At 59.8% G+C, this 12498-nt stretch overlaps 1 protein-coding gene and 1 non-coding gene across 11 annotated transcripts in view; both read left to right on the top strand.

Moving 5' to 3' along the window:
• EVL (Enah/Vasp-like) overlaps positions 1 to 12498 on the top strand; it is a 207701-nt gene that overhangs the window by 193751 nt on the left and 1452 nt on the right. For 8 of the 10 annotated variants that reach the window (XM_058291772.2, XM_071213698.1, XM_071213699.1 and 5 more), the window contains exons 6-13: positions 116 to 345; positions 1140 to 1261; positions 6111 to 6171; positions 6820 to 6883; positions 8241 to 8307; positions 8395 to 8457; positions 11205 to 11271; positions 11444 to 11501. In XM_058291772.2, coding sequence (XP_058147755.1) covers positions 116 to 345; positions 1140 to 1261; positions 6111 to 6171; positions 6820 to 6883; positions 8241 to 8307; positions 8395 to 8457; positions 11205 to 11271; positions 11444 to 11501 — 732 coding nt within the window. The remainder of the gene's footprint in view (positions 1 to 115; positions 346 to 1139; positions 1262 to 6110; positions 6172 to 6819; positions 6884 to 8240; positions 8308 to 8394; positions 8458 to 11204; positions 11272 to 11443; positions 11502 to 12498) is intronic. The other 2 variants (XM_058291788.2, XM_058291779.2) reach the window with 1 other exon arrangement.
• On the top strand, positions 3386 to 3549 carry LOC111762621 (U1 spliceosomal RNA). Its single transcript, XR_002795697.1, has one exon. It is a non-coding gene; the product is annotated as a U1 spliceosomal RNA (small nuclear RNA).

Raw genomic sequence — 12498 nt, 5'->3', positions numbered from 1 at the left:
GTCCATCAGAGGAGTAGGCCCCCCTCTGTCCTTCCCTCCCAGGACCCGAGATGAGCACCACAGGCTTGGCCAGTAGGTGGGTACTGGGACTGAGACGCTCCCCATTGCCTTGCAGGGCCCATCCTCCCACCGGGACATCCTTCATTGGCAGCCAGCACCCCCCTCTCGTGTAGTGGGCCTCCACCACCGCCCCCACCCCCTGTCCCACCTCCACCCTCGGGAGCCACCCCCCCTCCCCCACCCCCGCTGCCAGCGGGTGGAGCCCCGGGGGCCAGCCACGACGAGAGCTCCATGTCCGGACTGGCCGCTGCCCTGGCTGGGGCCAAGCTGCGAAGAGTCCAGAGGGTAAGAGTCCCCAGGCTTGGGGTGGGAAGGGGGCAGTGGGAGGGCCAATCCTGCCTGACGGTGACCCACTCTCAGCTCGCCTGGGACTCTGAGGAAAGCCTGAGGCCACACACCCCCATTCTGCAAGTTGTCACGAAATGAGAAAATGCCTCTGACAGATCTTGGTAGATGGTGAGGTGCTTTAAGTTTTATAAATTGCTGTTTATTCTCACAGTTATCTTCACGAAGTAGGACAAGAAACATTCCCTCTTATAAATGAGGAAACTGAGACACAGAGAAGCTAAAGGACTTGCTCAAGTCCCAGTCTGTAAATTGCAGTTCGTACTCAAGCACGGGGTCTCGTAAATTCAAGTCCATTGCTCTTTCCACTATATCAAGTTATGTCATGGAAATCAGTCCCATCTGGCCGTTTTTCTCCTCTAACCCTTCTACAAATTCCCTGCAAAGCAGAAAATCTGGGATGAGGCTCCAGAAAGAGCACCTCTGACACAGAGCTCAGGCTGAGATTTTGTCTCCATTCCCTAAGGATTGTAACCCCTCCCTGTCCATCCCCCATAAGCCTGCAGACCCGGAATGTGTGCCCACCACAGGCTCCTGGCACATCCTCTGACCTCCCTGGATTCTGGTCTTCTCACCTGTCGGACTGAGGGAATTGGACCAGACCCTTCCAGCACTGCCGTTCTAGGATTCACATGCACATGCACCCACACAAACCCCTTTGTCCCCCCGAATAGCTGCTGCTGCCTGTCCTGCACAAACACCAAAGTCTAAAATGTTACATCCTTTATATTTAGCCAGAAGATGCCTCTGGAGGCTCCAGTCCCAGCGGAACCTCCAAGACTGATGCCAACCGGGCAAGCAGTGGGGGTGGTGGAGGAGGCCTCATGGAAGAAATGAACAAACTGCTGGCCAAGAGGTGGGTGGTTCCCCTCTCTGCGTCAGCCTGCTTGTCGGGGGCCTCGGGATCCACTGTCACCTGGTTCAGCCAAGCAGGAGAAGCCGTGGATTAAGGCTTCCCTTCTCTAGAGGAGAGGCATCAAGTCACAAGCGGTTCTCCCCTAAAGTCTAAGTCCTTCCTTATTTTATTTATTTATTTTTTTTTTTTTTTAAGATTTATTTTTATTTATTTAATTCCCCTCCCCTCCCCTGGTTGTCTGTTTTCTGTGTCTTTTTGCTGCGTCTTGTTTCTCTGTCCGCTTCTGTTGTCGTCAGCGGCACGAGAAGTGTGGGCGGCGCCATTCTTTGGCAGGCTGCTCCCTCCTTCGCACTGGGCGGCTCTCCTTATGGGTGCACTCCTTGCGCGTGGGGCTCCCCTACGCGGGGGACACCCCTGCATGGCAGGGCACTCCTTGCGCGCATCAGCACTGCGCATGGGCCAGCTCCACACGGGTCAAGGAGGCCCGGGGCTTGAACCGCGGACCTCCCATGTGGTAGACGGACGCCCTAACCACTGGGCCAAAGTCCATTTCCCCCTTCCTTATTTTAATACTGAGCAAAATTGGGGTTCCTTTCTGCCCAATCCACTTAAGACCAATTCCTGAGACACAGGAGTTCAAAGAGAGAAAGAGTTTTTATTGCCAGCACGTAACAAAAAGGTCAGTGCCCTAACAGCCTAAAAATTTGCCTCTCTGAACTGCAGTCAGTCTTAGTTTTATAGCACCCAGGTGTAGCAGGTGTATGCTAATTAGTAATTGGGGTGGGGCTGGCTCAGGTTCCTCCCTTAAACATTAAGGGGCTGTCTAGAGAGTCTAAGACCCTCAAGTTGTAAAACAGGATAGGGAGTGGGTACAAAACAGCATCAGTCACAGGGTCTTCACAAGCACGAGGAAAGGTTGTATCTATAGTTGTACAGTCCGCGGAGATCAGGGCATCTGGACTCTGGTTCAGCAGGTTTCGGTAATTTCAGGTATTTACTTTTACAATATACTAGGAAGTAAAAAGGCCTCTGCCTGATGATTCTGTAATCGTAATCATTTGTTAATTCCTAATTCCCCATTACAGTTTCAGTTTAATAAGTATTATTTAAAAAAGTATCTGCCATGTCCCAGCCCTGTCCTGAGCAGAGATAAAGTCAGACACAATTTCAGAAACAAATACAAAGGGAAAAGAGGAATAGGCCCTGTACTCGAGATTCCAAAATAAATAAGGCCTGATCTCGGTACTAGAGTGGATCAGAGGACATGGAAGGGAATGAGGACGTGCCGGGGCCCAGAGGACATCAGTCTTCAGGGACGGGTGGAAAACCATCCCAGCCCCACGCTGGTGGGCCTCAGGGCAGAAGAGAACCATCTCCACCAGCAGGCAGCCTTCCATCTTGCCCAGAGCCTTCCACCATCGCTGCGACTCTTTGTTGTTCCCAACTGAAGCTTGAGCAGTGGGGAGACATCCAACAGTATCTTTTCCACAAGGGTGCGAGCTTGAACTTTCTTTTTTAAATGTGGCATGGCAACAGGAGTGACCACGGTTGCTTACCGGTGCCGTGGCCCGCGGGACCCTCCTGTTGTCTGGAAGGGCCCTGCAGGCACTTGAAGCAAGGCCTCTCTCGCCTTCCCTCCATCTCCTGGCTCCTCCCCACGGCCTGCAAAGCCAGTGCGTGTGGAGTGAAATGTCTTGGCGTGCCAGGGCGTTGCCCATCTGCTGTGCTACACATTCATTAAGGCCACACAGCTCTTAATGCAGATGGAATGAGGAAGTCGGGGCCCATGGAGTTCAGGTGGCTTGGCTGGCGCTGCATGGCATAGGCAGAGCCGGGATTTCCTACCAGGGGCCTCTGAGCACACATCAAGGGACAGCACAGAGGTGAACCTGCCGGAAGTGCTGGAGGGAGCATGATGTTTATCCACAGTGCAGGCCCTTCTTGGGCCTCAGCGCGAGGCTGAGCACGCATTTGTCACATGACAGTAAGTAGAGGTGTGCGGAGGAAGACTAAGTGAGGGAGATCCAGGAAGGCTGCCTGGAGGAGGTTCCACGTGCCTTGAAGGACAAGGAAGATTCTCCAGGCTGATGCAGAAGGGGCATCCTCTCAGGAAAGACAGCAAGGATACTTACCTGGCAGGGGAGATACCATGATCACGAAGGTGGTTTTCCCAGGGCGAGGCTTATCCATTGCACTCCGGATGTGCTGACCCCTGCGATTTCCCCAAATGTGGGAAACTCGACTGCATAATTTGTGGTAGTGGGGGACTGCGTTCGCGCTCTCCCCTGTTAAAAAGAAAGAAAGACAGCAAGGATGTGGTGGTGGCATGAAGTACCTGGGAAAGGATGGGAAATTCCCTGTTCTTTGAGCAGCGGCCAGGGAGGAAATTGGCCAGAAATAAGGCTGTCGGACATCACCTTATTGTGCAAGGGTGTTGATTCCATCTCAGAGCCCTTATATAAAAATAGAGAAAATATTAAAGCTTTTCTCCCAAGCCCAAAACCAAGTTAACAATGACAGCTTGGTGTAGCTGGTTCAGACTGAGCGAGAGGAAGTTGCTGTCTCTGAGAACAGGAAAGGGCCAGTGTTGCCAAGAGCCAGGGAGACGCCAAGATACTGGTGGGATAGTCAAGGCCGCAGAGCACACCCGCTTTGCACACCTCGTATGCGTTGGTCAAGGTCTTTGAAACCAACCGGAGGCGGATGCTGGGTGGAACTGGCCCCGGAATGCGCTTGCAGAAATCCCTTTCAGCACCCTTCCGGTCCACTGCCTGCGAGGACGCACAGGGGAGCAGAAGAGGGATTGCTGGTATTTGCTGAGTGCCGCTGTGTGCCAAGTACGTTCACTAAGGCTCGTTTCAGTGGGTCTAGCTCGCTTGTGTCTATTTAAGCTTTTTATTTTATTGTGATAAAATACATATAACATAAAATTTGCCGTTTTAACCATTTTCAGGTGTACGATTCAGTGGTGTTAATTGCACAATGTTCTGCAACCATCACCACCATCCATTTCCAAAACTTTTTCATCACCTCAAACAGAAACTGCCCCCATTAAGTAATAACTCCCCATTCCCCTCCTCCAGCCCCTGTAACCTCTCAGCTACTTCCTGTCTCTCTGCATCTAAGTGGAATCGTGCAACATCTGTCTTTTCGTATCTGGCTTATTTCACTCCACGTGGGGTCTCCACGGTTTGTCCATGGTGTCGCCTGGACCAGCACTGCACCTCTTTTACACTGAGTAGCGTTCCCTTGTCTGGATAGCCACGTGCTGCTTTCCACTCACCTGCTGCCAGGCGCGTGGGTTGGTCCACCCATCGGCGATGGTGAATGATGCCGCTGTGAGCGCTGCATGGGAGCGTCTCCAAGCCCGTTTCCAGCCCTTTGGCGTGTATACCAAGAAGTGGAATTGCTCTGTCAAATGGCAGTCTGTTTATGTTTTTGAGGACCCTACCTGATAGCTTTAAAAGATTAACTCTGGGGAAGCAGCTGTGGCTCAAACAATTGAGCTCCCGTTTACCATGTAGAGGACCCGGGTTCAATCCCTGGGACCACCTGGTAAAAAGAAAAAGAGAAAAGGCGTCGCAGACCTGTGCGGTGAGGCGCAGGCGTCTCTGTGGCCCAGAAAGGTGCAGGCCCCCACACGGCAAAGCAAGGCACCGAAAAGATGATGACGCAACCACATAGGAAAAAAAGAAAAATTAACCGTGGCTGCAGGATAGGGAAGGTGTGGCGGCCTGGGAGAGACGGCGGCGACTTGCACTAAGGGCATGGAGGGGGAGACTGGAAAAAGAAGGCAGGCGTGAAGTCAGTTGGCCTTGAGGTTAGGGGAAGAAGTTGGCGTCAAGGACAATTGCCGGGTTTCTGGGCTGAGCAACGTGGTGGCCAGTGCTGTCTTTCCTGAGAGGAGAAGCCTGGAGGAGACGGCCCCTGGTGTGACCCCGAGCGCACAGGCAAGCCACAGCCACGCCGGGCCAGCTCTGTCCTGGACGGGCAGGACACCCCACCAGCTGCTGAGTCATTCTGAGGCCCATTCACAGAGCCGAGGGCCCGGCAGCACCCCTGGGGGGTCCACTGGTGTAGATCAGGGAGGTAGCTGGACGCAGGCAGCCGTGGAGGCCGGGAGCTGGACGTGCTCTCCTAGCATGAGAAGGGAATTCACACCTATGAGGAAAGGCTGTCAGTTCGGGCCCTTCAGAGTCTTTCCTTGTGTGCGTGCTTCTGGGTTCTCGACTGGGGAGCGGGTGGCTGGGCTAACTGAGGTCCAAGATGGGGTGGAGTGGGGGGGCTTTAGGGTGGCAGGGGAAGGTTTCTTCTTCCCTCCCTCAGGAGGTGGATCCGCTCGCCTGTGCCAGGCAGCCTGCCAGAGGGCGCGCTCCTGCCAGCCCTGACCTGTTCTTCCTGCAGGGCCCAGGGAGGACCGTCTCCCTGTCCCACAAGGCTGGGCCACGGGCATCCTGGGGGGACAGTTGTGCCCCTCAGTCAAGCCCAGACCCCCTGGGCACCTGGTCAGAGTACAAACCTGCTTCCTCTGCCCCTCAGGTGCTATGACAGTCCCCAGCCAGGCTAAACAGAAAGAGAATGTCCCCAAGCCCTGTCCTCTGTGCCCTGTCCAGTTGCATGCCCAGGGTTGTAGGACAGGAACTAAACGTGATTGTAGAGGCCTGGACACAAGCCCCAGCTCTGCCACTGACCAGGTGGGGTGCCTGGGCCAGTAGCCTGGAGCCGTCTCCTCTTCATGTGGCAAAGCAGAGCCACAGCACCACCTCATGGGACCACGTGGGCCGGTGTGGCTCCGGTTCCAGTTAAAAATTGTAAGCAGCTGTGCGTCATTTTTCTTCTCTGTGTCTAGGAGAAAAGCAGCTTCCCAAACAGACAAGCCAGCTGATAAAAAGGAAGATGAAAGCCAAACGGTGAGCAAACCCCCCCTCCCCTCCTCCCCGCCCCCACTCCCACTAGTGTGAGCATGCCAGGAAGGCCCCTGCCCCAAACCCAGGCCTTCAGGGCACTGGGTGCACCTGGTCTGGACAGACAGATGGAGACTTAACTGGCAGTTTGGGTTGTGGAGCTGCCAAAGAGGAGGGTGTCTGCCACGCTCCCCCGCAGTTCCATGTGCCACAGCAGCCACCCAGCACTCTCTGAGCGGCCGCTCCACACCCAGGCACCCACTCCGCCCTCAAGGAACTCCCAGCCCAGGGTGGAGACTCACATGGAAGCAGAGGATCCCCAGCTCCAGGAGTGCTCCAGGGAATAAGCAGCGAGCCCTGGCAGAGCGAAGGGCCACCCACCCCACCCAGCAGCCAGGAGGGGGCCCTGCCTAGCCTTGCAGAGCACCTGTGTCTGCCCACAGCCGTGCCTGCCTTGGCTCGCCGTGGACAGGACCTCCCACCAAGGTTTTCACTTCTGTGCTGCTGTGCACTGTTTCGCTGGGTATAAAAATAACGTGTGTCCACTTAGAAACTTGGACACTGGCTTTAGAAATGCCTCTGGTCCAAAGGAGTGCTGCCCTGCCTCCCAGCCTCCCTGCGCAGATGCTAAAGGAAGCACCTTCTCCATTCTAGGACGACCCCAGCACCTCTCCTTCCCCAGGGACCCGAGCCACCAGCCAGCCACCTAACTCCTCAGGTAAGAGGGTGCCGTCCTGACCCAGAAGCATGGCGTCTTTGGGCAGGACGCACTCCCGAAGAGGCTCCAACCCAGCCAGCTCACTGTGCAGCCAAGCAGAGTGGTCTGGGGGCACGCGGGGGGCAGGGGGCCTTACCACCGTTGGGCACAGAGGCCTCAGCTTCTGTGAGTCTTGTGCCTCCTGGAGGAGCCCAAGTCGGGCTTCGCTGAGGCCCACCACTGACCTCAGCGGGCAGCTGAGCACGAGCACCAAGCAGCGGCCATGGGGGCAGAGTGCACGGCTTCCAGCAGGGTGCCCACCAGGAGTGCCCAGGACCTCCCCGGTCACACCCTGGAATGCTGAGCCCCACACAAGGGAAGGAGCCCACCCGACGTGGCATGTCAGGTGGCGGACAGCTGCTTGCAGAGCCTGGCTCCCTGGCCGGGCCAGTGCTCCCACCCTAGGAGGGGCATTGGAGTGAAACGCCAGCTCTTGCTGATATCGCAGAGGTCAGCCAGCCTCACTGCACCAGGGTGCAGCCCCTGGTGCTGCCGGGAGTTCCAGTCTGGGCTGTGGTGGGATGCGAGCAGAGCCAGGAGGCTCTGCAGGGGGAGGAGATGCAGGGTGGTCCGCCCTTCAGCCAGCAGTCGTTCACCAGCTCTGGGGTGCCGTGGGTGAGGCCGCCCAAGGGCGTGGAAGCTCTTCCCAGCCACGCTTGGCCTGCGGGCTGGGGCTCTGCACCCCACACCCGCCCTTTTGGAGTGAATGGCCACGGGAACCCTGTCCCTGCCCTCAGCTGCTGCTCACGGCACCCAGCGGTGGAGTGTTTCCTGTTTAGGAAGCCGCGGCTCCCGTGGCTGTGTGTGTGCTGCGGGTCCCGCGGAACTGGGCTGTGGCCCTTGGCTTGTGCCCACAGGCCTGCACCCCCCGGGGTCAGCCTCCCACAGCCAGTGCAGAGAGGCTCAAGCTCGGCCAGGGTTGGGGTGGGGGTCCCCCACCCCGGGGTGTTTCTCTTCTGCGCCTCTGCTTGCTCTGCAGAGTCGGTGAATTCAGTTCAGTTCAGCCAATCTCTTGAAATAAAATGAAACAAAATTAGTACCATTTAGTTGAAAAGAGAAAACCAGTTTTTCAGCCAGGAGGGGAAAGGGTGAAATGACACCATGAGGGGAAGCACAGCCGTGGTGACAGGACTCGGCTCAGGTCCTGGCAAGGAGAGGCCAGGGCACACCGCCATGTCCTGGCATGGGGCTACCCCAGAAATGGCTGCCCTGGGTGGAAGGGGCCCAAAGCAGACCTTCCTGCCTGGCCTGGGGTCAGAGGTTGCCCACGAGAGCCTTCTCGGCCCTGAGACTCTCCATCTGTCACATGACTTGGCAGAGGCTGGCCGGAAGCCCTGGGAGCGGAGCAATTCGGTGGAGAAGCCCGTGTCGTCACTGCTGTGCAGGTGAGTGCCCGGAAGGCCGGAGCGGCGTGTCCGGGGGCGGGGGGCGCCGGGCTCCCGTTCATGTGTCTGTTTCATTCCATTGCCTAGAACCCCGTCTGTGGCAAAGAGCCCCGAAGCTAAGAGCCCCCTTCAGCCGCAGCCTCACTCTAGGTACCGAACACCCTCCTCTCGCGCGGCCCCCGCCTCTGGGGCCTCCTCTGTCCCCTCCCCAACTAACACCCAGCCCCTGCCTCGCGTCCTGCTGTTAACATCTGCTCCGGGAAAGGGCGGTCTGCGCTCCTGTCAGGCACGGGGAAGTTAGAGCTGGCGGCCCGGGGCTGCAGGTTCCAGCCTCCTCCCCGCTAGGACTGCCAACCGAGGCTGGGGAGGGGAATGCGTGTCCAGAGGGCAGGGACGTGGGACCTGAGCTGAGCCGTCTCCACACTGCCGCCACCAGACAGCGGGTGCCTCCCCAGGCCGCCCTCCCCCGCAAAGGCGGCATGCCGCGGGAACACCACAGCTCCCGGGGGGCCTGAGTGCGCAGGCCACCACAGCTCCCACCGCTGCTCTGCGCACAGTGCACAGTCCGTTCCCCCCACAGATGCGCCGACCGTATTTCCCAAGCCAAAAGTTGGCTTGACGACAGGATAGGCTATTTGGAACTATGATTAGCCAAAAAAAGAACTGAGACAAAGAGCCTTGTAGTAAGCACAGGCCCTGTGTGGCTTGGATTTGAAGGCCTGGAGGACCTGTACCAAGATGTGTCTCTGCTGCCCACCAGCCACAGGGCAATGGCGTGGGCACCTGGTCTCAGCACAGCCTGAGGCGCTGCGCCAAGTAGGAGGCCTGACCTGGCAGGGGCGGCGTTGGTCATTCTGTGAACAGTGGCGAGGGGCCTGCGGGGAGGGCCGAAGGGAGCCTGTGAGGCGGCAGGGTGGGCTCTGAGGGGCCCCGTGAAGACAGGAGGTAACGTGTGGAGAGCGGCAGGGACGGGCTCTAGTGGGTGGGGCTGGTGCAGGCATCTCAGGAGCGGAGGCCCGTGGAGGAGACTGCCGGCTGAACGGGGGAGCTGCGGGGACGCGCTCCGGACTGGAGGAAGGGCCACATGGCGGGAGGGGGAAGGTGGGGAAAGAGCCAAGAGGCGCGGGGCAGCGTCCACAGCTGCAGGTTGGGATTGTTTTCTAGCTGCAGTGGCTCCAGCCAGAGGGTAGACTAGCACTTCAGCAAGCTCGCCCTGGTGGAGGGCAGGGCCCAGCAGGGCAAACCAGGGCGCAGGGCAGGCAGGAGGTGCAGCAGGGCAGAACCAGGGTGCAGCAGTGCAGAGCCAGGGCAGGGGGCGGGCAGGAGGCACGGCAGGGCAGAGCCAGGGCAGAGGGCGGGCAGGAGGCGAGGCGGGGCAGACCGGGGCGCGGTTGCAGTGGCATGGTGACTCCAAGCACAGGTAGCGCAGCCGCTCCCTGCCAACAGACAAGCACCAAGGCCGAGCTGTGGCTCCCTCCTCACCAGCCACACAGTGGTCGCTCCCCAACCTCTGCTCCAGCCAGGACCTCCAAGAGCCCCAGCAGACGTCCCTGTGCCTGCTGGATGGCACTGGGTCCAAGCACCCCATGCACAAGCTGCACTGCCCGAGAGGCAGCGAGGAGGGAGCTGCCGTGCCCTGAGCATGCTGGTCCCTCGCCACGGGAGGTGTCAGGGCAGTCACACTGGGGACGGGCTTTCTTCCAGCGCGGAGGCACAGCGCTCCCCTAGTTTCACAGGTGGTTCCACAGGGGGTCTGTGGGCAGTGATAACGCCCCTTTCACGCAGTGGCACTGCAGGCTGACGAAGCAGGCACGGGGCTGTGGTCAGGTACGATTGGCAGGGCGTGTAGTGGGTGAGCGCAGAGGCCCAGAGCGGGCACCCGGCAGAGTGGAACGAGGACCGCAGCCCGCAGGAGTGGCACCAGGCCAGCGCCTCGGGCCAGGCCTGTTCCCTGTGTGACCCCCGCTGAGCAACACACTCCTGCAGGCCTCTCCCAGGAGGGGCGCGCACACCACATCCTCACCCTAACTCCGGGGGCGCAGGGGCGGGCCTGGCCCTGTCACAGCACCCTGGCCACACCGGCCAGCACACACATCCACAACCTGCTCGTGAGGCCCAGGCTGCCCGGCAGATGCCTCCGTGTGTGACAAGAAGTCAGGCCCAGCAGGTGTCCTTGGCACCAGGCCTGTGCATCGAAAGGCCAAGTGATTAGACAAATATTTTGCCAAAATTTCCCAAGGAAGGTGCATGTGCAAGAGATTGTTTCCAACCAGTTAGGCTTGGTTTAGAAGCTTTTGAAGTACAGTCCATGAAACTGAAAACTTTCGAGGAAGAATCTGCCTCAGCAGAGCAAAACCACATCCAGGGATGTTTCCTGAAGAAGGCTTACCTGCCAGAGCCGGAAGTGGAGGCCTTCACGGCTGCTGTTTACTGTGTGGTTTTCATTTGATCTAGTGCCGTCACCCCGGTTGTCACCTGGCCTCGGTTTAGCCAGGAGCACCCGTGCACGCTGAGGAGGAGCTACGGCCACTGCGTCCTCCCAGGAGAGGCGGGGGTAGAGCTGCCACTTGGGTTGCCATGTCTGTGGAAGGCACCCTGAATTCAAACGACATGGTCAGATGCCAGGCCCCGGTTCTTGGGTCGGGAAATAAGGTTGCGGCGTCCATGGTGGCCCGAGGTGGCGGCTGGGCATCAGGACCCTCTCGAGGAGCTGAGGCGCGGCAGCCACACGAGGGCGGGCAGAGGGCGGGCAGAGGGCGGGCAGCGGCGTGGCGCGGCGCTCGGCTGGGGGTGGCGCTGGGACGCCCAGCTTTCCCTCCACACGCGCTGCCCTAGCGGGACGGCGCCTGCCGGGCCCTGCCGCCCACGTCACCCACCGCACCCGCATTCCTTCCCAGGATGAAGCCTGCCGGGAGCGCGAACGACGCGGCGCTAGATGCCTTAGATTTTGACCGGATGAAGCAGGTGAGTGTCCCTCCCCAAGGGTGCGCTGGTGCCCGCAGCCCAGGGCCTTCCCTGCCCGGTCCACAGCTGCCCGCGGGGAGGGGCGGCCCTGGCTCTCCCAGGGATACCACCTGAGGCGCGGGCGGCAGCAGGGTGGGAGGCCGCCCCTCCACCCGAGGCTCTGCCCCCGCAGGAGATCCTAGAGGAGGTGGTCAGAGAGCTGCACAAAGTGAAGGAGGAGATCATCGACGGTGAGTGGGGCCCCTCCCCAGACGGCCGCTCCGGCTGCCCCTGGGGGACAGTGCCACGTCCAGGACCGTGCGGGGGAGCCTCGGGCTCCCTCCCGACAGCCCGCGGGCCACCCAGGCCACCCGTTCACCGTGCAGAAGGGCTGCGGCCCATGCCCCGCAGCATGGCCCGAGTCAGGGCTTCCTGCTTCCCGCACAGCTTCCGTGGGTCTCGCCACGCAGACGAGCAGGGGACCCCGTGGAGACCGGGATGCCCTCCTGCCTCCTCAGCGGTTTACACTCCCTTCTGGTTCTGCCGCCGGGTCTGGGGTTGTGGGGGGTTGTGGGTCATGGCGGTGCAGAAGCCACGGAACTACCCGATTGGCCTGGCTGGGGGAGCAGGCGCCAGGCTCCCCCCGAAACAGCCCCTGGCTCCAGAGAGCAGGGCCAGCAGGTGAAAGGGAAGTGCAGCCCGGGGGGGCCTTGCCACAGGGAGCCAACCCCACCCTTGCGGCTCCCACCGGGCCTTTGATGGGCTGGCTCGGCCCCGGGGCAGCAGCGGCCTGCGGCCTTTGCCCACCCCCGCCAGGTCCAGGTGCCCCAGAGGCTTCCCTGAGCCGAAGAGGGCTGAGGGCAGAGGCCTGGCAGACTCGGGACAGAAGATGAGGCAGTGCTGGGAGCCCCCGCTCAGGCGGCTGCCCAGAACCGGGTGACTGCGCCACGTCTCTGAGCAGGCACCTCCCAGCTCTGGCTTCCTGTAGACCTGGCTGGGGAGCTGGTAGCGAAGGACGACAGTGACACAGAGTGGGCACCCTCGTTCTGGGGGCAGACACAAAGGCCAGCTACTGGCTCGGCTTTATCGCTGGGTGCCCCCACCCGGGAATGGCTCCCCTGCCAGCCCCAGGGCCAGTGCAGATCAGGGCCAGGTTGCTGGCGTGGGCCCGGCAGCAGCGTCTGCAGAGGCCGCAGTGGGGGTGGAGGTGGGGTGTGGTGACAAACAGGCTCCGGTCCCCGTTGCCAT

Source organism: Dasypus novemcinctus, chromosome 3 (genome assembly GCF_030445035.2).
Source record: "Dasypus novemcinctus isolate mDasNov1 chromosome 3, mDasNov1.1.hap2, whole genome shotgun sequence".
In the NCBI taxonomy this organism is placed as follows: domain Eukaryota; kingdom Metazoa; phylum Chordata; class Mammalia; order Cingulata; family Dasypodidae; genus Dasypus; species Dasypus novemcinctus.
Note: the sequence above shows the minus strand (reverse complement) of the source record. Positions and strands in the feature narration are given on the sequence as shown.